We start from the raw sequence: 24,966 nt of genomic DNA on the forward strand, positions 1-24,966 counted from the left end.
CGTCCGCAACGCGCCGTGATTCGCAGTTAAATTAGCGCCACTCCCCCTGCGCAAATACCACACAGTGTTTTGCTTTTTTTGTCTGTGAATACGCCGGCTATACATCCTGGTAAGAGGGCCACAAGCATTTATTTTCATACAAATACGCGTTTGTCCTTTTGCGGATACACCGGTGCGGCACTGGGGTAATAACTGCCCTGACGTTGGGCGCGTCGTCATTTAGCACGCATGCTAACGCTTCCACCGGTGCGGCACTGTACATCTTCTTGAAGCCTCACGCTCACAGGGCCGCAAGCGGAGCAGAGGGCATGGCTTCAGCTGAAGCAGGGGAATCCAGGTTAGTCCGTGAGGATCCATATGAATTGACTTTGTTTTAGCTGGAAGATAGTATTAGACGCCCTCTAACAGATCTCCCCCGCGCCCTCCTTATATAGCATGTCTGCGTTTGTGGCGGAAAGGAACGGATCTGTCTCCTCGTGGGGCATTTCTAACTACCCTGATTCCGCTGTTTTTGGCATCGATTCGGAGAGGCTGAGCGTCCTATGAGAGGTTGTCGAGGACGACCCCAGCGGCGGATTCGCTGATTTGTTGGATTCTGTCGACGTTAGGACAGAAACAGACACCACGGATCTAGACGAGAATAGGGCTTCGAGGATGGATAATAGATACGCGGCCCTTGATGACAAAGTCGGGTGGGTTACAAGGTAATTACTTGCTACCAGAAGTTATCAACTGCGTCCAAGTCACTCTGATTAATCATACACGGTCTCGTTTTCTTTGCTGGTTTCAGGAACAGGAGGGTTGCAGTGCCAGACGAGAGAGCAACAAGTGCTGACAGGGTGACAGCCCTGGAAACAGCACTGACAGGATTTGCTGAAAGGAAAACAGACACCGTAGTGACGCCATCAGTTGGACTGACGTTCGATTCTATAAACGAGGCCTACGATTTTTACAATCTTTATTCCTGGGAGACAGGGTTTGGCATCAGATACGCAAAGAGCAGAACCAATGTAAAAGGCACGAGATGCATGCAGGAGTTCGTGTGTTGCTGCTCGGTGGGTAACCACCATTTAATTGATTCGTGCTCTTTGATGTTTACAATTTTTAATCTTCGTTACGAAACAGGGCAAGCCAAAAGAGGCGAACTCAACACCATCACGTTGTCAATGCCAAGCTATGATAAGACTTTTGCGGACAGAGGACAATGGATGGTACATCAACGAATTCAGGTCAAACCACAATCACCAGATGTTAAACACATGTGCTGAGAAGCTGCATTTCCCTTCGCATAGGCATATTGACAAATATACAAGAGAGCTAGTATCTCAGCTTAGAGAGAACAATGTGAACCTGAGCAAAGTTTACAGCATTCTTGCAACTTTTTTTGGGAGGGTTGAAAATGTGCCATTCACCAAAAGGTGCCTGAGGACACTGTGTGGCAAGCTGAGCAGGGAGCAGGCCGACGACGATGTACGGAAGACGATGGCAATTTTTTCAGAGATGAAAGTACAAGACAGCGAGTTCACCTACAATGTTCAGGTGGTGAAGAAAGTAGAATACGCACTCTCATGTGGACGAATGGGCGTAGCAAAAAGCAGTACCACCATTTTGGCGATGTGGTGACGTTCGACACCACATACAAGACTAATTTGTACGATATGCCATTCGGTATTTTTGTTGGCGTGAATAACCACTTTCAAAGTGTGTTGTATGCTGGCGTGCTCATGCGAGACGAGACGGTCGACACCTTCAAATGGATTTTTGATGAGTTTGTTAAGATGATGGGAGGAAAAAGACCAATTACCATTTTGACAGGTAAATAACAATGCATCTGATCTCGCAATGGATCTGTTTCCTGATTTGAGACATGTTTAATTGGGTGCCCCACTCAATACGCCATCCAGATAATTTGGTTACGCACCCACTCGCGGCCTGCATGGGCTCGCTAAAACGTTGTAACCTATACATGCACATACGCATGGGATACTAGAACATACAAAAAGAAACGGCAGTACCTACGCGTAACGGATACACTAAATTTGATACTACAGCAGTGCGCTAGCCGTGCCCATGTCCGTGCGCAGGGCGGATGATACTTCATAACTTGTGGATGGAGATAGTGACCATGACCACCAAATTCGCGAGGCACAACATGAAAATCTTCTTCAAGAATGCTTGGTTCTGCTCGAGCAGTGCGACATGGCGATGGACGCTCGCGTGCGAGATCAGATGTCCCCATCGCTCGCTCAAGTACTGTATGTACTTGTTCTCCCACTTCCAGAACCTGCAACCTCCGTGCTGCACCATGAACAAAGATTAGAATGCCGCGGAGAAGGTGGAATGAGAAGGTCTCGGAAAACTTACCTCATTCCGTTCACACTTGTAGAAGTGCCTCCCTGGGTTAAGTTCTGTACCGGAGACAAACCAGACGACGTAGCCGGCGTTGCATTCGGGGCAACGGATGAGAGGGAGTGGAGGCATCTGATTGCTCGTGTGGTGAGACGTAGGTGGTGTTGAACTACTACGGGACGCGGACGAACACATGCTTGGGAAGCGCGGCTAATGTGAGAGCAATGGAGAAGGGGAGCTGCTTGGAATGGCCATCCGAAGCAAGGAGGCATGGCATTTAAAAAGGCAGAGAGGAGCGTCGCTCGGGTAGCTGTTGAGACTGAAGCATGGCCAACACCACCTAAGTCCCGCCTGGTGCATGTATCCGTTGTGGCTACAGGTCAGTAAATGTCGTGGCGCCGGTCGCTGACGCTTGTTGCAGGTACCCGTTATCAACACCAGATGGCATGTGGGCCTTAAATGAAGGCAGAGAAGAATACGCGCGGTATACAAGATGTTGTACGCTGCCCGGCTGAGTTTATACGCGCACGTCGTATTGGAGTTAGCACGAATCGCGTGGGCTGCCAGTGGTGCGGATAACGTCCTCGCGTAGCCGCATGTACAGAGACGAATTAGCGTTAAAAACGTTCTTATATTTTGGGACAGAGGGAGTAGATGAGTAAATCACCGCTCGAACGCAATTATGCAAAGCTTACCAGAGATGATAGTGAACAATATTTTTTGAGTGATGCTGCATGGACGACAAAAAAATGCACGATCCTTGGACGACATTTCAGATGAGCTGTTGATTTTCTTTTTGTTTTCAATCTGTATCATCCATGTTAGTGTTGTGCAAGGATCGTGTAGGGAAGTCTCGCTTGCACATCACTCTCGATAATTTTAGCAATGACAACCGCATATCGATGACTAGACCTACACCTACACATGCCCAGCTAACTTCTCGGTATCAAAAGAGTCACATCAAAGCTGCCACCTTAACGAGCGAGAACCTAAAATCATCAAACACTTGTGACGTAGTCGTCCAAACTGTACTACTTTTTTAATGACTGAAATATACTAATATCGAGTAGATATGAATTACACATGGCCTTTGTATCACTAGTGCAGAACCGGGCTTTAGTGCCGGTTCGTGACGGCCTTTAGTGCCGGTTGGCGAACCGGCACTAAAGAGTGGGGACTAAAGCCCCCCCCCCCCCCCCCCTTTAGTACCGGTTCGTCACGAACCGGCGCTAAAGTGCAAACACGTGGCACGAGCCAGGCCCGTGTGCGTGTAGGACATTAGTACCGGTTGGTAACACCAACCGGTACTAAATGTTTGGGTGTTTTTTTTAATTTTTGCTTTAATTTTGTGTTTTCAATTTGGCTTTATTTTCCATTTAATTCTTTTTTGTTTGTTGGTATTTCACGATACTATAAATTGTACATGTTATGCATATATATTAAATAGATTTTCTCGTACGTAGAACCGCATATATATATATATATATATATATATATATATATATATATATATATATATATATATATATATATATATATATATATATCGAATGTCTCACAGCCAACACCATTAACTATTCACACATATACACATGTATATACATATACATTTCTACTACATGTTGCCTTGGTGCCTTCGGAGCACGATGACAAGTGGTTCATGGGGCGGTAGCGGGTAATAGTATTCTCCTTTCGGATCTATGACCTGGTTGAGCAAAAATCCGGCTATTTCCTCTTGAAGTACTTGTATGCGGTCCGATGGTAGGAGCTTATCCCGCACCGATCTGAACTGTTAAGAAGGAGATCAATATGCATGTGTGTTAGTTGTGTGACTAGATATCGATAATGGTGTGAATAGTGTTCTGACAAAAACGTACCTAGTCCAGTCTATCATATCTGCTCCTTTCGCACGTCATCATGCGAATGTTCTCGCAAACATAGTATGCACACAGATTATTCCCTGTCGCCCGCCTCAGGGCCTTTACGAGAATGGAATTGAATCAGATAATGATATTGAAACAAGAATTAAAGAGATGGTAGCTAGCTAGTACTACTTAATTAATTACCTTGGGTCGATGCCAAAACAACTTTTTTGGCCACGTGCCTGGAGTCACCTTGATGAACTTTGCCCATGCCCTGCCCGCCGGCAAAGAAAATTAATAAAGGGGTTATTAAATAGTTCATATCAGGAACTAATTAATAGTTAATAATGATTGAAATTACCTGTTGACTATCCCCTTCACGATGGTGTAGTCTGTATCTTGTTTAGTTAGTGAGTCCAGTAATTCAACTTTTCCTTCCTCAACTTTAATGTCTAACAAGACCCAGTGCCAACTGCATACGCACACGTTTGCATGTCTTAATTAAGCGGGCATGTGCATAAAATTAATCAACTACCGTAAACCGTATACACTTAATTATTAACATCTAGCTAGCTAGTAAGCAAAAACAGAATTTGTAGTACAAGACAGTGTGACTCACGGGAAGTTGTAAGGAAGTAGTATATCTTCATTGGTATTGAGGCGCTTCAAGAACTCTAGCATGCTTTCTTCTACATCATCTCGACAACATTCAATCTGCCATATGTCCTGATTAATGGTATTTGGGTCAATGATCCCAACGCCATAGCGTCCAGCTTTTTTAATTTCATACATCTTCATCCTGCATATAATACCACAGAAAAAGAATATAGTGAGGATAATTACATGTAATGATTGATCAAAATTATCACTACATAACTAGCTTGAGACTTAAATTACAGAAAGAAATCACTTACAGACAATAGCAACTGACGATAGACTTGTCGAGTGCGTCTTGATTAAATAACTGAAATAGTTCTGGATACTCAATGGCCAGAGCTTTCTCATGGTAATAATGCTCATGCTTGACATTCACCATGAGGGACTCTCTATTGGAAATATTGGTAATGTTCATGTACCATTGATGCAATTGATACATTCTCGTTGGGAGGTCCTTGACCTTGTCTGGATGGACCAAAGGTTTGCCCCGGACATATTGCCATGCTATTTCCGATTCTTTAAGCGCAGACATGGGCTCGATTTCGAGGAGTTGTCCAATAGAGATATTGAGCATTTGAGCCTGCATTATATGATCCTCTGTTATTACCACATCGCCATGCTGGGGAACGCTAACGGTTTGCCCACAATAATATTTGGCGCGCTTACTACTCCTCTTATGTGTTGTTGGCACAACAAGCGGGGAGATCGCTTGCGCCATCTGTTCTCCCAACTGGGGAACGGTTTTCCCGCATTTTTTGCCAGCTGCTTTTTGGCTCGAGCTTGAGCTCGCTTCCTTCTGTAGTCGTGCTCGATGTGCCTTCCTGATTTGGCGCTCATAGTCCGAGTCAACAGGCTTGGGAGCTGGTTCTCTAGCCATACGAATGAAGTGGTCAATTACTTTCTCAGGCACTTTCTCCTTTGGTGGCGATGCCGGTTTCGGTCCAAAATGGGCGTCCACTTGGTCTTGCACTATGGCTGAGTTTTGCTCCTTAGTCATGTCATAAGGCCTCTGAGGAAGAGGAGCGAGGCTTGGACCATATTTATATCGCTTGCCTTCGCCTGTACTTCCTGAACTACCTCGACTCATACCGCTACACACCAAAGCTGCAGGATGTCTCTTCTGCGATTGCTGAGACGGCGGAGGCGGCTGACATGGAGTTGGACCAGGAGAAGTAGCCTGACGATGTGCCGGACTTGAAGCAGGAGGTGTGGCCTGACACGGTGCTGGACTTGCAACCGGAGAAGTGGCATGACGCTGTGCCGGGCTTGAAACCGGAGGAGTCAGCTCACGCGTTCGGGGACTTGGAGGAGGTGGCGGACTTCGAGGAGGAGTCGTCTCACACGTTCGTGGACTTGGAGGAGCGGGAGTCTGTTGACTCGGTGGCGGACTTCGAGGAGTCGGCAGACGACACGGTGTCGGTGGACTTCGAAAGATTATGCAATCCTTTCTCCATAGGATGATACGATGTATGGCCTCTCCGAGTGTGTGCTCGTCTTCACCTCCAGGAATGTCAAGCGTTAGCCCCGAATATGGGTCCACCACTTCATCAACCATGACACGAGCATAGCCCTCTGGAATCGGGATGCAATGGTAGGTTGCTTCGGGGGTAACTGGAAAAGCAACGCCGTCCGCCACCTTCATGGATATGTTCTTCATTTTGGAGTGTAGCTCACAGTTAGTGTTCTCTATGATGTCATCCACAGGGTATTTATCCAGCAGTGTGTCGCCCGTGGTAGAACCAACACTGCTTCTCGGCATGGATGGGACGGTGCTATCCAATGCTGGACGATCATCCGCTTGCTGCTGCCGCTGCTGAGACCCCCTTTCCTGGCTAAGTGAGTCGATCTGCTGCTGCTGCTGCTGGAATTTGAGTGCCAGGTCCGCGTGCCTTGCTTCTAGGCCTTGAAGGCGTTCTACGTCCTGCTTCCTCTGCTCCTCCTCCAGCTTCCTCTTCTTCTCCTCCTCCATCTTCTTTCTTGCACGGGACCTATAGTCGTCTTTCCAGTCTGAAAAGCCCTCATACCAAGGAATAACGCCCATGCCTCGTGTTCTTCCCGGGTGTTCAGGATTTCCCAGGGTGCGCGTAAGCTCGTCGTTCTCTCTGTTGGGCGTGAACACCCCCGCTCAAGCTTCTTCTATTGCGTCAATTATATTTTGTTCGGCTCCTTTTAGACTTGCCTTCTTCGAAACCATGCCTGTCTTCGGGTCCAACACCCCCCCATGCACATAGAACCAAGTTCTGCACCTGGGGGGCCAGTGCCGGGTAACCGGAGTGACCCCTGGATCCTCCATCTCTTGCTCAGACTTATCCCACTTAGGCAATGCCACCGCGTAGCCACCTGGACCCAGCCTATGGAACTGCGTCTTTCTTGCGGCATTTGCCTTGTTTTTCATCGACCGTTCCTTAGATATTTCTGAATCCTTGAAGGTCACGAAATCGTCCCAATGTTCTCTTTGGTTCTTCAGTGTTCCCTTGAAATCTGGAGTCTTCCTTTCATTAGCGAGGTAGTTGGCCCATACAGTTTTCTTGTGGGTGTTGAATGCAATTGCCATCTTCTTAAGAGCAGCGGCCTTGACTTTGTCCACATCTGCTTTAGTGAAATGATCTGGTAGGGTGAAATGTTCCATCAGAGATTTCACCAGGTCTTCTTTGGCTCTGCCATCGACCCAAGTAACACCTGGACGTTTAGTCTTTGGCTCTTTCCATTCTTGAATGGAGATCGGGAGTTTGTCCTTCACAAGAACTCCGCACTGACGAATCAACTTGTTCGCAATGTTCTTAGGCGTGAGGGGTTCGCCACTAGGTTTGATGGATTCGATGTGGTACTTTACACCATCCTTCAACAATCTGCCCGGGCCTCGCTTTGTCTTGCTCTTTGTAGAAGCAGATTTGCTCGATCCGGAGGGCTGGAAGAAGAAAGATCGATTCGTTAATATATCTTCAATAAAAAAATATGTGATGATCACCATGATGCATGCTTATATAAATATACCTCGCCGGTAGTGTTTGTTATTTGAAGATCAGCATTGTCTGTGTCATAATCATAATCATAGTTCATGACTTCATCAGCCCGGTCGTCGAGATTGAATATCTTTTCATCACCCTCTCCGGTATTGTTAAGATATTGGGAGCCGTCATCTGCTTCATTCAGATCATCTAGCCTGTGAGGGCTGCGTATGATGTCGAACAATTCCTCTTCTCTCTCTCTGCCGGTATTGTCCGCCATAGCTTTTACTTCACTAATAATACAGGAGAAATGTAAAACAATTTAGTATTCAAATTACAATGCATGGATGCAATTAATCAATAAGGAAAATCTGAATCTCGAATACATCCTCTCGAATATATAATCTCGAATACATCATCGTCTTAATATATATAATCTCGAATACATCGTCTCGAATACTATATATCGAATACATCACTGGCTAGGTACCTAATAAAGATCGAGTACTACAGAAAAATCTAGGGCGCCACTCGCGGTTCCTGGGGCGCGGGCGGTGCACACCCAAAGAGAAGGAACCATCACAGGACCATATCTCCGGTCATCTGCCCAAAGAACCTGCCAAGTAGTGGAGAACCTGACGTCGTCCATAGCAGCCATGTAGCGATGGACGTGCTCATCTTCCTCCCTGACACGGCGACGCACCACCTCCGGCGGGGCCGGCTTCCTCTGCACCGAATGTGGCCCACGCGAACGCCACCAAAGAAGATCAGGGTCGACGACGGGACCCGAGGTCGGGTTCCTCACCAAGTGGCGCGCCCCTCCAGGTAGCACCTCCCAGTGCCAGCCCGGCGGAGCCTAGTCCCGGACATGGGTCCCCTGAAGCATGACGTCGTCGCGAACGGGTCGACCGCGAGGATGCGGGACGGGCATATCGTCGAGAACAAATACTATATGCCCGCAAAAAAGTAACATTTTTTAAATGATTGGATTGTGATAACTAAAATTCTATATATATGCAAATTCTAACAATTTGACATTAATCTAATTCATCTAACTAAAACTAATTCTAAAATTTCATGATTATATAACTAACATTTCCATAACAATTCTAATATTTATATAACTAAAAAACAGAAAAATTGCTAACATTTCTATAAATATTTCTATAACTAAAAAATAGAAAACATTTATAACATTTCTATAAAACTAACATTTCTAATATTTATATAACTAAAAAACAGAATAATTTCTAACATTTCTATAACTAAAAAACAGAAAAATTTATAACAAACAAACTAATGTGTGTAGTGTGTGTGTGTGTGTGTAGTGTGTGTGTGTGGACATTGGCGCGCGGCCGTGACGAGCTCACCGGCGAGGCGATGACGGTGCGGCGACGAAGGGGCGACGGGACGGGGCGGCGACGACGGGGGCGACGGGACGGGGCGGCGACGACGGGGCGGGGCGCGGCGACGGGAACGACGGGGACGGGGACGGCCGGGGCGGCGACGTCGACGGGGGTGGCGACGAGGGGCGGGGACGGCCGGGGTCGGCGACGAGGTGCGGGGGCGGCGACGATCGGGGAAGGGCGGCGCGACGGAGGGAGGAAACAGAGGGAAGAACAGAGAGGGAAACTGAATTTTTTTCAAGTGTTGTATATAGGATGGACCTTTAGTACCGGTTGGAGCCACCAACCGGTACTAAAGGTCTGTTTTGGCCAGGCCAAGCGGCGGGAAGCGCACCCCCTTTAGTACCGGGTGGTGGCTCCAACCGGTACTAAAGGCCCCCCCTTTAGTACCGGTTGGTGCCACCACCCGGTACTAAAGGTGGTGCGCTGGCGCAGTGCGGTGCGGCAAGTTTAGTCCCACCTCGCTAGTCGAAGGGCTATCGCACTGGTTTATAAGCCCCAATGCGGTTCTCTCGAGCTCCTCTCTTAAGAAGGCCTACTGGGCCTACCAATTCATTGCTGCCATGTGTGCCTACTGGGCCTTTGCGGGCCTGCATCCTGGCCCAACAAAAGGTTGAGTTTCTAGTCATATGCAGGCCGCTTTGGCCCAGTAGGCGGGCTTTTTTATTTTCTTAATTTTTTTGCTTTTTTATTTGTTTTATTTATTTTTGAGTTGTTTTTTGCTGTATTTAGAGTTTCTTTATGAATATTTTTGGTTTAGGTACAAAAATTTACAAACTTTGATCTGTTAGTGCCGGTAGTTTTCAAATTTGAATAGTTTAAATTTTGAATTATTTGAAATTTGTGTGAATCACTAGTTTGTGAATAACTTAACTTTGGAAAAAGATTTTTCAGTGATTCTTTTTTCTTATGTTTAATATTAGTGTGTTTTATCATTATATTCAATTTGGTAATGCTTTTGTAACATTTCAGTTTTCGTCGGAAACCCTGATACTTCGAAAAAGATTGTCCATTTTGTACACGAAGTGTATCCAGTTTTTACCGTAACCCTCTCTACTTTTTTGCACATGCTATTTGTATGAAATTATCATACCATGCCAACTTTCAACCTTTTCTGAGTTCATTTCAAATGCTTTTCAATTTTAGGGTCATTTAGCTGGAAAAAAAATCAGTAAATGCATGAAAAAGAATTTGTTTGCACATAAAATTTCTTCGCGTTTCAAATGCCAAAACACATAATTAACTTCCCTAACTATTACAGACATTCCCTCCTGGGTGTGAAACACAGAAGAAAGTGATGATAGTGAAGCCCATCACATCCCAAATATTTGGGTGTGAAACTTTTTCTTCTCGTATGTCCCTTTGCGCCGTAGCCAGGGAAAATCTTCATCATTTAACTGGATGCTCGGGTCAATATTCACTGTGAATGGAGCAATTTCATCAAACTTTTCATAATCTTATGACATGTCTGTCTTGTCATCCACTCCCACGATGTTTCTTTTTCCTGAAAGAACTATGTGGCGCTTTGGCTCGTCGTATGATCCAGTCACTTCCTTATCTTTTCTTTTTCTCGGCCTGGTAGACATGTCTTTCACATAAAAAACCTGCGCCACATCATTGGCTAGGACGAATGGTTCGTCTGCAGACGCAAGATTGTTGAGATCCACTGTTGTCATTCTGTACTGCGGGTCTTCTGTTACCCGGCCTCGTGTCATATTGACCCATGTGCACCGAAACAAAGGGACCTTCAAATCACCTGATCCATAGTTAAGTTCCCATATGTCCTCTATGTAACCATAATATGTTTCGTTTCCCGTGTTGGTTGTTGCATCAAAGCGGACACCACTGTTTTAGTTGGTGCTCTTCTTATCTTGGGAGATCGTGTAAAATGTATTCCCATTTATCTGGTACCCTTTGACAGTCATTATATTCGAAGATGGTAACTGGGACAGCGAGTACAGGTCATTTTGAATATCGCCATCATTCAGGGCACGTTTCTGCAACCAACTGGCGGAAGTCCTCGTTTGTTCGCGTGTAATCCAGTCGTCAGACTTCTCCGGGTGTTTGGACTGTAGAAAATTCCTGTGTTCCTCCATATATGGAGCCACCAAGGCGGAATTCTGTAGAACTGTGTAGTGTGCTTCAGTGAGAGAATGCCCGTCCATACATATTATTTGATGCCCTCCTAGTGTGCCTTTTCCTTCCAGTCTGTCCTTATGCCGCGATTCAGGAACACCAATCGGCTTAACGTCAGGAACAAAGTCAATACAAAATTCAATGACCTCCTCATTTTCATGGCCCTTCGAGATGCTTCCTTCTGGCCTAGCACGGTTATGAACATATTTCTTCAAGACTCCCATGAACCTTTCAAAGGGGAACATATTGTGTAGAAATATAGGACCCAAAACGTTAATCTCTTTGCAAAGGTGAACTAGGACGTGCGTCATGATGTTGAAGAAGGATGGTGGGAACACCAACTCGAAACTGACAAGACATTGCACCAAATCATTCTGTAACCTTTGTATGATTTCTGGATCGATTACCTTCTGAGAGATTGCATTGAGGAATGCACATAGCTTCACAATGGCCAATCGAACGTTTTCCGGTAGAAGCCCCCTCAATGCAACTGGAAGGAGTTGCGTCATAATCACGTGGCAGTCATGAGACTTTAGGTTCTAGAACTTTTTCTCTGCCATATTTATTATTCCCTTTATATTCGACGAGAAGCCATACGGTACCTTCATGCTGAGCAGGCATTCGAAGAAGATTTCCTTCTCTTCTTTGGTAAGAGCGTAGCTGGCCTGACCCTGATGTATGTCGTCTTTTCCGTGCATACGTTGCTGGTCCTCCCGTGCCTCTGGTGTATCTTTTGTCTTCCCATACACGCCCAAAAAGCCAAGCAGGGTCACGCAAAGATTCTTCGTCACGTGCATCACGTCGATTGCGGAGCGGACCTCTAGGTATTTCCAATATGGTAGGTCCCAAAATATAGATTTCTTCTTCCACATGGGTGCGCGTCCGTCAGCGTCCTTCGGATCAGGTTGTCCGCCAGGACCCTTTCCAAAGATTACCTTCAAATCCTTGACCATATCATGTACATCAGCACCAGTACGGTGGCGAGGCTTCGTCCGGTGATCCGCCTTACCTTTGAAATGCTTGCCTTTCTTTCTTATGGGATTCCTGCTCGCAAGAAATCGACGATGTCCCAGGTACACATTCTTCTTACAACTATTCAAATATATACTGTCAGTATCATCCAAACAGTGCGTGCATCCGTGGTATCCCTTGTTTGTCTGTCCTGAAAGGTTACTGAGAGTAGGCCAATCATTGATGGTCACGACCAGCAACGCCTTTAGGTCAAATTCTTCCCCCATGTGCTCATCCCACACACGTACACCTGTTCCATTCCACAGTTGTAAGAGTTCTTCAACTAATGGCCTTAGGTACACATCAATGTCGTTGCCGGGTTGCTTAGGGCCTTAGATGAGCACTAGCATCATAATGAACTTCCGCTTCGTGCACAACCAAGGAGGAAGGTTATACAAACATAGAGTCACATGCCACGTGCTATGGTTGCTGCTCTGCTCCCCAAAAGGATTAATGCCATCTACGCTTAGACCAAACCATACGTTCCTTGGGTCACCTACAAACTCCTCCCAGTACTTTCTCTCGATTTTTCTCCACTGCGAACCGTCAGCGGGTGCTCTCAACTTTCCGTCTTTCTTACGGTCTTCTGCGTGCCACCGCATCGCCTTCGCATGCTCTTTGTTTTGGAACAAACGTTTCAACTGTGGTATTATAGGAGAATACCACATCACCTTGGCAGGAATCTTCTTCCTGGGGCGCTCACCCTCGACATCACCAGGGTCATCGCGACTGATCTTATAATGCAATGCACCGCATATCGGGCAAGCATTCAAATCCTCGTACTCACCGCGGTAGAGGATGCAGTCATTAGGGCATGCATGTATCTTTTGCACCTCTAACCCTAGAGGGCAGACAGCCTTCTTTGCTTCATACATACTCTCGGGCAATTCGTTGTCCTTTGGAAGCATATTCTTTATCATTACCAGCAACTTTCCAAATCCCTTGTCAGATACACCATTCTCTGCCTTCCATTGCAGCAATTCAAGTATGGTGCCCAACTTTTTTTGTCAGCTTCGCAATTCGGGTACAACAATTTCTTGTTATCCTCTAACATGCACTGCGACTTCGTCCTCTCGAGATCACTTGCGCAGTTTCTCTTTGCATCGGCAATGGCCCGACCTAGATCATCAGCGGGCTCATCTGGTGCCTCTTCTTCAGCTTCTTTCTGCATTGCCGGCTCAGCTTCTTCCCCCATTGTTGTATCATCGTATTCAGGGAACCCATGGCCAGGATAGCCGTCGTCGTCCTCTTCTTCTTCATTGTCTTCCATCATAACCCCTATTTCTCCGTGCTTGGTCCAAACATTATAGTGGGGCATGAAACCGGACTCAAATAGGTGGACGTGAATGGTTCTTGACGTAGAGTAACTGTGACCATTCTTACAGCCAGCACATGGACAAGGCATAAAACCATCCGCCCGCTTGTTTGCCTCAGCAGCAAGCAGAAAAGTAAGCACGCCATTAATGAACTCGGGAGAGCATCTGTCATCATACATCCATTGTCGGCTCATCTTCATTACACAACACCGAATAGACCAAATTAATACAAGTTCATACATAAAGTTCATATATAACACTTAATCAAATGCAACATACAAATAACTCTCTAGCTAAAGAATTTAAATGCAACAACAAATGCGATGAAGATCGCAATTAAGGTAACAATTGATCCAATAGCATAATGATACCAAGACACACTATCAATGGCATATTTTCTAATCTTTCTAATCTTCAACCTCATTTTCTCCATCTTGATCTTGTGATCATCGACGACATCGGCAACATGCAACTCCAATTCCATCTTCTCCCCCTCAATTCTTTTCAATTTTTCTTTCAAATACTCGTTTTCTCTTTCAACTAAATTTAACCTCTCGACAATAGGGTCGGTTGGAATTTCCGGTTCACATACCTCCTGGATAAAAATATCTATGTCAACTTGATGGGCATAATTTGTCATAAACATGAAATGCAACAACTAGTTTTAAAAGAGAATATACCACATCCGAATCATAACAAGGACGAGGGCCGACGGGAACGGATATCAAAACCATGGCACTATGTATAACAAACAACGTACGGGTAAGATAATTATACGAGTAACTATATATCCAAATCACATAAACATCAATTTGGTAATGTAAAACATTCATGAACAAGAGCCTCACCAGAAGGTGGTGCCGGCGACGGGACGGTGCGGGCGATCGACGGTGGTTACGACGGAGATTTAGAAGGCACTAAGTAAACCACACCTACATTTGCAAACTAAGTGTTATTTTTGTGCTCAAATTGCATATAAATCAAATACTAGCAAATATAATTATTCCTCCCAAATTAATCACTATACGAAGCATTGCAAGAGCTAATCTAGCAATGAGAGTTGAAAGGACAAAGTTGCTAACCTTTGTGATCATTTGAATGGATGGGGGCCTTCAAATCTTGACAAATTTTGGGCAAAATTTGTGAGGAGCTCGAGGAGAGAGGGGGAAGAACAGAGGAAGTGAGGGGAAAGGGGAAGAACAGAGTGGCTCGGGGGGGACGAAGGGTTTATGTACGTCGCCTTTAGTACCGGTTCGTGCCACGAACCGGTACTAAAGGTGCTGGAGGGGCCCCAGACTGACAACACCCTGCCACCACCCTATTTAGTACCGGTTCCTGCCATGAACCGGTACAATAGGTTCGCCACGAACCGGTACTAATGAGAATGGCCGGCTAGCCGTTGGAACCGGCACTATTGGACACATTAGTGCCGGCTCAAAACCAAACCGTCACTAATGTGTCTCATATTAGGTCCTTTTTCTACTAGTGTACTATCGCGACCTAAAGAGCTACTCAAGACATGAGGATCGCAACCTAGTACTCCCTCCGGTCCTTTTTAGGCTGCATAGAGGAAAAAGTATTTTTTACTTTGACGAAAGTTACAGAAAAAAGTATTAACATTCACAATATCAAATCAATATTTTTAGATTCATTACGAAATGTAGTTTCATAGAATATATATTTGGTATTGTAGATGTTGACATTTTTAATATATATTTGATCAAAGTTTGTAAAGTTTAACTTGACACAATGAGTTTTCATCTAGGAGAGCACTCTAGATAAACTCCATGTAATGTCTTTAACAAGGAAACATCGGGAACGCCGCCATTGTCCAATCTAACTAATAAAGATCAAGTTTTCACCCCTTGAACTCAAGCTCCTGCACTGAAAGGGCACCACCTAGCCGACATTGCACTATGTTGTCATCACCTGCCGATACATCATCGCATGGCTACAAAGACGCACAATCCAGACGGAGACCTAGCCACACAATTACAACCACACCCGCGCAACTCATGCCGCCGAGCAGTGCATAAGGACACCCACCATGTCCATGGACCATCAGTGCCATGCCGGCGAGAGTTCACCCCGCCCAACAAAGCCATTTAGGAAAGTCACATGGGGCACCTTGGACAAGATGAAATCCACACACGTCAAGCAGAAGTTGAGTCATCACTCATCAATTTCCATCGTTGCCTCTGTTGAGCACCACTAGTAGAAAAGGGGGCAATTGTCCAGGCCGGGTCAGCCCATTAGTCCCGGTTCAATCCAGAACCGGGACCAATGGGGGCATTGGACCCGGTTCGTGAGCCCCGGGGGCCGGCCGGGCCACGTGGACCATTGGTCCCGGTTCGTTTGGACCTTTTGGTCCCGGTTGGTGGGACGAACCGGGACCAATGTGCCTTGGTCCTAGCTCACCACCATTGGTCCCGGTTGGTGGCCTGAACGGGGACCAAAGGCTTCCCTTTAGTCCCGGTTCAAGCCACGAACCGGGACCAATTAATTGCCTATATATACCCCTCGCCCGCGAGCAGAGCACTCTCACTGCTCTGTTTTTCGTGGCCGGCGAGGAGAGAGCTTTGTGGTGCTCTAGGTCACCTCCTATGTACACGAGGTGTTCGATGGAATGCCCGAGGCACACTACTTAAGCTTTCTGCTCTCCAAGCTCGACCTCCAAGCTCCATTTTCCTCAATATTTGTCTAGGTTTAGTGGTCCGTCACGTCCCGTCCCCGTCTTCACCGCCGTGGATCGCCTGCGCCGATCTCGTCGCCGGCACCACCGTGGTGAGCCTCTTGTTCTTATCTTCTTTCTGAAAGGAAAAAAAATTCTTACTTGTATGTTTATATAGATACTTGTATAATTTTCTTACTTTTATTATTGCATCTTATATAGTGCGATGGTTTTGGTATCCGCCCTCGTCGGTCCTCATCTTGTCTATGATTCGTATGTGGTATATATTATCTTTTCATAACTATTGGTTCATCTATTGTTTATGACAATTATGCCGACCAACGTGACATAGATTTTATTTATCTAGGAGGTTGTTGAACCGGAAATTCCAACCGACCCTATTGTCGAGAGGTTAAATTTAGTTGAAGAAGAAAACAATTTCTTGAAGGAAAAATTGGAAAAATTGAGGAGGAGAAGATGATATTGGAGTTGCATGTTGCGGATGTCGTGGATGATCACAAGATCAAGATGGATGCAATGCGCTTGAAGATTAGAAAGATTAGAAAATATGCCATTCATACCGAGGCTTGGTATCATTATGCCGTTGGATCAGTTGTTACATTGGTTGCGATTATGATCGCATTTGTTTTCGCATTGAAATGTTTTACATAGTTTCAATGTATGGTTTAATTAATTTAGATGCTCTGCAGAGCTTTATGTTGTTAGATGAGAACTATGTATGTACTTTGGTTTTAATGTGATGATGAACTTCTATTAATTTGGTCACTTAATTATCTATTCATGATGTTCTGTAATGATTTTTGACACACTTAATTATATATAATGCACGCAGATGAACCGGCAATGGATGTACGGTTCAAGACACACCTCCGAGTACATTAAGGGCGTGCATGAATTTCTCGAAGTGGCTGAGGCAAACAAGCAGAATGGTTTTATGTGTTGTCCATGCCCTATATGTGGGAATACGAAGTCTTACTCTGACCGGAAAATCCTTCACACCCACCTGCTTTACAAGGGTTTCATGCCACACTATAATGTTTGGACGAGGCACGGAGAAATAGGGGTTATGATGGAAGACGGCGAAGAAGAAAAGTACGATGACAACTATGTGCCCCCTGAATACGGTGATGCTACTGAAGATCAAGAGGAACCAGACGATGTGCACGATGATGCTGCAACAGGCGAAGCTGCTGAAGATCAAGAGGAACCAGACGATGTGCCCGATGATGATGATCTCCGCCGGGTCATTGTCGATGCAAGGACGCAATGCGAAAGTCAAAAGGAGAAGCTGAAGTTCGATCGCATGTTAGAGGACCACAAAAAAGGGTTGTACCCCAATTGCGAAGATGGCAACACAAAGCTCGGTACCGTACTGGAATTGCTGCAGTGGAAGGCAGAGAATGCTGTGCCTGACAAAGGATTTGAGAAGCTACTGAAAATATTGAAGAAGAAGCTTCCAAAGGATAACGAATTGCCCGACAGTACATACGCAGCAAAGAAGGTCGTATGCCCTCTAGGATTGGAGGTGCAGAAGATACATGCATGCCCTAATGACTGCATCCTCTACCGCGGTGCGTACAAGGATCTGAACGCATGCCCGGTATGCGGTGCATTACGGTATAAGATCAGACGAGATGACCCTGGTGATGTTGACGGCGAGCCCCCCAGGAAGAGGGTTCCTGCGAAGGTGATGTGGTATGCTCCTATAATACCACGGTTGAAACGTCTGTTCAGAAACGGAGAGCATGCCAAGTTGATGCGATGGCACAGTGAGGACCGTAAGAAAGACGGGAAGTTGAGAGCACCCGCTGACGGGTCACAGTGGAGAAAAATCGAGAGAAAGTACTGGGATGAGTTTGCAAGTGACCCAAGGAACGTATGGTTTGCTTTAAGTGCGGATGGCATTAATCCTTTCGGGGAGCAGAGCAGCAATCACAGCACCTGGCCCGTGACTCTATGTATGTATAACCTTCCTCCTTGGATGTGCATGAAGCGGAAGTTCATTATGATGCCAGTTCTCATCCAAGGCCCTAAGCAACCCGGCAACGACATTGATGTGTACCTAAGGCCATTAGTTGAAGAACTTTTACAGCTGTGGAATGGAAACGGTGTACGTACGTGGGATGAGCACAAACAGGAGGAATTTCACCTAAAGGCGTTGCTGTTCGTGACCATCAACGATTGGCCCGCTCTCAGTAACCTTTCAGGACAGACAAACAAGGGATACCACGCATGCACGCACTGTTTACTTGACACCGATAGTATATACCTGGGAAGCTGCAGGAAGAATGTGTACCTGGGCCATCGTCGATTTCTTCCGACCAACCATCAATGTCGAAAGAAAGGCAAGCATTTCAAAGGCGAGGCAGATCACCGGAGGAAGCCCGCCATGCGTACCGGTGATCACGTACTTGCTATGGTCAATGATTTACACGTAATCTTTGGAAAGGGTCCCGGCGGACTAGCTGTTCCGAGTGACGCTGGGGGACACGCACCCATGTGGAAGAAGAAATCTATATTTTGGGACCTACCCTACTGGAAAGACCTAGAGGTCCGCTCTTCGATCGACGTGATGCACGTGACGAAGAACCTTTGCGTGAACCTGCTAGGCTTCTTGGGCGTGTATGGGAAGACAAAAGATACAGCTGAGGCACGGGAGGACCTGCAACGTTCGCACGAAAAAGACGGCATGCCTCCAAAGCAGTATGAAGGTCCTGCCAGCTATGCTCTTACCAAAGAAGAGAAGGAAATCTTCTTTGAATGCCTGCTTAGTATGAAGGTCCCGACTGGCTTCTCGTCGAATATAAAAGGAATAATAAATATGTCAGAGAAAAAGTTTCAGAACCTAAAGTCTCATGACTGCCACGTGATTATGACGCAACTGCTTCCGGTTGCATTGAGGGGGCTTCTACCGGAAAACGTCCGATTAGCCATTGTGAAGCTATGTGCATTCCTCAATGCAATCTCTCAAAAGGTGATCGATCCAGAAATCATACCAAGGCTAAGGAGTGATGTGGTGCAATGTCTTGTCAGTTTCGAGCTGATGTTCCCACCATCCTTCTTCAATATCATGACGCACGTCCTAGTTCATCTAGTTGACGAGATTGTCATTCTGGGCCCCGTATTTCTACACAATATGTACCCCTTTGAGAGGTTCATGGGAGTCCTAAAGAAATATGTCCGTAACCGCGCTAGGCCAGAAGGAAGCATCTCCATGGGCCATCAAACAGAGGATGTCATCGGGTTTTGTGTTGACTTCATTCCTGGTCTTAAGAAGATAGGTCTCCCTCAATCGCGGTATGAGGGGAGACTGACTGGAAAAGGCTCGCTTGGAAGGGATTCAATAATATGCAGGGACGGATATTCTTGGTCTCAAGCACGCTACACAGTTCTACAGAACTCTACCTTGGTGACCCCGTATGTCGATGAACACAAGAACAGTCTGCGCTCCAAACACCCGGATTACATGTGAACACATCAGGACTTTCAGCAGTTGGTTGGAAGCACGTCTCAGAGGTGACAACACTGTTTATGATGAGTTATACTTGTTGTCCAGGGGACCATCTTCGACTGTTACGATTTGGAAAGGATACGAGATAAATGGGAATATATTTTACACGATTGACCAAGATCAAAAGAGTACCAACCAAAATAGCGGTGTCCACTTTGATGCAACAACCGAGAGGGGAAAGGACACATATTATGGTTATATAGTGGACATATGGGAACTTGACTACGGACATGATTTTAAGGTCCCTTTGTTTAAGTGCAAATGGGTCAATCTGTCAGGAGGCGGGGTACAGGTAGACCCACAGTACGGAATGACAACAGTGGATCTGAAAAATCTTGGGTACACTAACGAACCGTTCGTCCTAGCCAATGATGTGGCACATGTTATCTATGTGAAGGACATGTCTACCAGACCGAGAAAAAGAAAAGATAAGGAAGCAAATACATCATACGATGAGCCAAAGCGCCACATAGTTCTTTCAGGAAAAAGAGACATCGTGGGAGTGGAGGGAAAGACAGACATATCTGAAGATTATGAAAAGTTTCATGAAATTCCTCCCTTCAAAGTCAAGACTGACCCCAGCATCCTGATAAGCGATGAAGATTATTCATGGTTACGGCGCAATAAGCAAATGAAACAAGCGAAGAAAAAGTGAAGACTTTCTCCCACAACTATTATGATGATACCATGCCAACTTTGTAACACACGAGTATGATACCATTGTCCGTTTTGTACATGCACATGCTATGTGGGTGAATCTATGATACCATGCCAACTTTCAACTTTTTCATAGTTCATTTGAAATGCTTTAATGTCTTATGGTTCGGCCCTCGTAATAATTAAAAATAGCAACAATAAGTATTTTGTTGTAAGTAGAAACAAAATAAAATAAATAAAGCAAGAAAGAAAACAAAAAACAAAAAAGTGTTTTCAAATTTGAAAACTAATGGCACTAACAGAAAGTTTATAATTTTTCTAAAACTAAAAGCAAAAAGAATTAAAAAATACAGCAAAAAACAAAAGAAAATAAATAATGCAGAAAACAAAACAAAAAACAATTAAAAATAGCAACAATAAGTATTTTGTTGTAAGTACAAACAAAATAAAATAAATAAAGTAAGAAAGAAAACAAAAAAACAAAAAAAGTGTTTTCAAATTTGAAAACTAATGGCACTAACAGAAAGTTTATAATTTTTCCAAAACTAAAAGCAAAAAGAATTAAAAAATAAAGCAAAAAACAAAAGAAAATAAATAATGCAGAAAACAAAACAAAAAAACTAGAAAATAATTAAAAATAGCAACAATAAGTATTTTGTTGTAAGTAGAAACAAAATAAAATAAATAAAGCAAGAAAGAAAACAAAAAAAATTGCCTCCTACTGGGCCCCCACGGCCTGAATACGACTAGAAACCCTACCATGGGCCAGGATTCAGGCCCGCAGTAGGCCCAGCAGGCCCATCAGGCAAAGCAGTAGCAAATAGGCCCTTAAGCCTACGGTGGAGAGGAGCTCGAGAGGGGTGCGGCAGTGCGGCTTATAAACCACTGCGCACCCCTCTCAACTAGCTAGGTGGGACTAAACTTTGGCCCCGACGCTGGCAGCACAGGGTCCTTTGGTACCGGTTCGTGGCACCAACCGGTACCAATGCCCGCCCTTTAGTCCCGGTTGGTGCCTCCAACCGGGATCAAAGGTCGCCGCTTCCCGCCCATTGGGCTGCTGAAAAGAGGCCTTTGGTCCCGGTTAGTGGTACCAACCGGGACTAAAGGGGGCATTAGTCCCGGTTGGAGTCACGAATCGGGACCAATGCCCTTGCTATATATACAACACTTAGGAAAATTTGACGAACACCTCGCAAGTTGCCCCCGGCCCGCCCGACGACGCCGAGCTCATCGACGCCGCCAGGCTGCCCAGATCGACGCCGTCCGCGTGCCCCCATCGTCGCCCCTGCCCCGTCGCCGCCAGGCGCTGCCCGACGCCGCCCGCCGGCCGCCCCCGCCGACGCCGCCGTCGTCGCCCGCGCCCGTCGTCGCCGTCACCGTCGCCGTCGTCGCCGGCCACGCCCCTGCCCCGGCCCGCCGTGGTCGTCGCCGTCGCCCTCGCCGCCGCCGCCGTCGCCCTCGCCGGCCGCACCCGTTGTGAGCCGCCGCCATCGAGGCTCTGTGTTCAGTGCTTTTTTTTCATACATACATGTGAATTTTTTTGTTAATTGCATTTTTTTCATATATATAATTAATGTATATATGTATGTGGTAGCTATATGATGAATGGATGTGGCTATATGTATGTATGAATATAATGTTCATAGCATTTTATTCTTTATATATGTTTTTTCATATATGTATTAATTTTTTATTTAGGTTGTTAGTAGATATCGATTTTAGGTTAGTGCATTTTAATTAGGTTAGTGTAGAGGAAAAAGTAAAATAAGGAAAAGGAAGAAAAGAGGAAGAAGGAAGAAGGAAGAAGAAGAAGAAAAAGAATGAGAGGAAAAAGGAAAATAAGAAGTGGAAGAAAAGAGAAGAAGAGGTGAGGAAAAGAAGAGGAGAAAGAAATAAGAAGAAGAAAAAGGAAGAAAAAGAAGAGGAGAAAAAGAAAAAATAATTTTTTTTTCTATTTTTTCTTCTTGTCCTCTATTCCTTTCTTCTTCTTCTTCCTTCTCTTCTTTCTTCCTCTTTTCTTCCTTTTCCTTAATTATTTTCCTTTCTCGAGGGAGAAGAAGAAAAAGAAGAGGAGAAGAAGAAAGAAAGGAATAGAGGAGAAATAAATAAGAAGAACAAAAAAGAAGAAAAGGAAGAGGAGAAGAAGAAAGGAATAGAGGAGAAGAAGAAAAAAAAGAAAAAAAATTCTTTTTTTTCTTCTTCTCCTCCATTCCTTTCTTCTTCTCCTCTTTTTATCTCTTCTTCGTTTTCTTATGTTTTATCGGGTCTGTCGCCGTCAGGCTGCTCGCCTTCGCCCTCGCCGCCCCCTCGAGATAACTTCGACATGATGGGCGGTCGATCTATATACCCCCTCTCGACCATGATAACCTATACAACGGCAGCACCCCCCTCGGCCCTCTCGCTTGACTAAAACTCTCGAGGCCACCCAAATTTACCAAGTTAAAAGAGCGTTGTCGTCGAGGCCACCCCAAACCCTTGAAGCGTTGTGTCGAGGCGATCCCAAACCCTAGAGAAGCATTGTCGAGGCCACTAACATGATTCCTTATTGTGATTAGCTAACTAGTTCTACGTTTGCCACTAATTTATATCCATCTGTACCATGTTTGAATAATAATTGACATGTTGTAAATATTTGCAGAAACTATGGAGCACTACCGTGACGAAGCAACAGAAGCGATGTTGGGGGAGATGATCGCGGAAGGAACTGATGTTGTTGCGTCATTTTTCATCGACGTCGTTGGTGAGGAAGGACTGGGTGAAGAAGAGGGCTATGTTCATGATGGCTCCGGCCCATTAATGCTGGTACAAGAAGAGGGCTATGTTCATGATGGCTCCGGTGATGACCCAATGGAGGTACAAGAAGTAGACCGTGCTGACTGCTCTGATGACCGAACCGAGTCCGACCAGGTATATATATATATATATATATATATTAGTTAAGCTCGTGCTGACTAGTTAATTGATGCATTCATTGTTTTGGTATATGTACACATATTAATTACTCTTGTCTTTCTTCCTTTTAATTTCTAGCCCTCCGGATCGAGCACAACTTCGGTAAGGAGACGAGGCCCGAAGAAAAGTTGAGCTCGGATGAAAGGTTTGAGATCATAGAAATCGCGCCCGACGGCGAACCGATTGAACCCATCCGGACAAAGAACGCATTTTCTGCTCAGTGCGGGGTTCTTGTTAGGGACAAGATCCCGATCAGCATCCAGCAATGGTATAAGCCTAAGGACGACCCTGAGGTGTCTTATGTCAATGATATGCAGAAAGAAGATCTTTGGACTCAGCTGAAGGCAAATTTCACCCTACCGCCAGAGGAGGATCCGAAGAAGCCAGTTAAAGAGCAATTAATCAAGTCTTGTGCTCTTAAGAAGATGGCAACCCTATTCAGGAGGTGGAGGAAAGAGTTGAACCATTTTGTCGAAAAATAAGACACCAGAATTCATCGGCAAATATGAGAAGATCAAAGATCACTGGCCCGCATTTGTGGCCCACAAGACATCGGAAAAGAGTAAGAAGATGTCGGTGACGAACAAGCAAAATGCTGCGAAGAAGAAGCTTCACCATCGCACGGGGTCAGGTGGCTACCTCAAAGCCCGGCCTAAGTGGTCCAAGGCTGAGAATGATCTGCTTGAAAAAGGGATCGAACCAGAGACAATGAGATGGCCAGACCGTTGCCGGACTTGGTTCTTCGGGGCTGGCGGAACCTTGGACCCTGTATCAGGGATGTGCCGTTTGACGGACGAGCAACTGGAAATACCAGTCAAGAACCTTCGACACTATATCAATGCAGCGCATAAAGGGGCGTTCATACCAGACAGGGAGAAGGACGAGCTCACAATGGCCCTCGGGAATCCTGAGCACCCTGGACGGACACGAGGAATGCCAGGCTCCATTCCGTGGAAGGTTGGTTTTCCGGACGCAGGGGGTTACAAAACCCACGAGAGGAGGAAGAAACTGGAGCAGGGCCAACTGCAGGCGCTGCACGAAAGGGTAATGGGGCCATAGGAACGAGAAGAGGAACGAGAAGCAGCAGATCGCAGCAAACGACCTGCCGAAGCTTCCCCCGAAGCTACCCCGCCATCTCAGCGGAGAAGCAGCGTGGCTTCCACCGAGCTGCTTCAGCCGGAGCATGTCTTGACGGCTCCTGCCAGCTATCCCGTGGATGCTATCACGGAGTCTCAAAATTGCCACATTATGGCGCGATGGATGAATTTGAAGGTCAAGGCGGCTGTTGGCTCTGTTTATCCTAATGGACCCGGAGCAACTTATCACTGCCGGCCGATTCCAAAAGGATATGCTAGGGTGATGGTGGATGAAATAACGGAGGGATTTGAGGACCTCCTTCTTGACCACCCTACCGGTGAAGGGGAGACTAGGCTGGGTTCTGCTCTGAAGACTCCATGCCTATGGAGGAA

The 24,966-nt window shown here is 45.7% G+C and overlaps 1 protein-coding gene and 1 long non-coding RNA gene across 2 annotated transcripts; one reads left to right on the top strand and one right to left on the bottom strand.

The window, feature by feature from the left end:
- The first annotated feature begins 227 nt into the window (after positions 1–227).
- On the top strand, positions 228–1,623 carry LOC123138617 (putative protein FAR1-RELATED SEQUENCE 10). The gene is made up of 4 exons (XM_044558570.1): positions 228–337; positions 435–704; positions 791–1,055; positions 1,126–1,623. Exons 2-4 carry the CDS (start codon positions 655–657, stop codon positions 1,621–1,623), a joined length of 813 nt encoding a protein of 270 aa, XP_044414505.1. The 5' UTR covers positions 228–337; positions 435–654.
- A 226-nt stretch (positions 1,624–1,849) lies between these two features.
- On the bottom strand, positions 1,850–2,648 carry LOC123133143 (uncharacterized). The gene is made up of 2 exons (XR_006465167.1): positions 2,365–2,648; positions 1,850–2,298 (listed from the first exon to the last, which is right to left on the bottom strand). It is a non-coding gene; the product is annotated as an uncharacterized lncRNA (long non-coding RNA).
- Positions 2,649–24,966: the final 22,318 nt, after the last annotated feature.

Source organism: Triticum aestivum, chromosome 6B, assembly GCF_018294505.1.
Source record: "Triticum aestivum cultivar Chinese Spring chromosome 6B, IWGSC CS RefSeq v2.1, whole genome shotgun sequence".
Lineage (NCBI taxonomy): Eukaryota > Viridiplantae > Streptophyta > Magnoliopsida > Poales > Poaceae > Triticum > Triticum aestivum.

Excerpts from the sequence above, each read along its gene's own strand:
- LOC123138617 (XM_044558570.1), top strand. The coding sequence starts at position 655 with ATGGATAATAGATACGCGGCCCTTGATGACAAAGTCGGGTGGGTTACA. Across the intron at positions 705-790 it reads AAAGTCGGGTGGGTTACAAG|GAACAGGAGGGTTGCAGTGC; the intron begins GTAATTACTTGC and ends TGCTGGTTTCAG. Across the intron at positions 1,056-1,125 it reads AGTTCGTGTGTTGCTGCTCG|GGCAAGCCAAAAGAGGCGAA; the intron begins GTGGGTAACCAC and ends GTTACGAAACAG.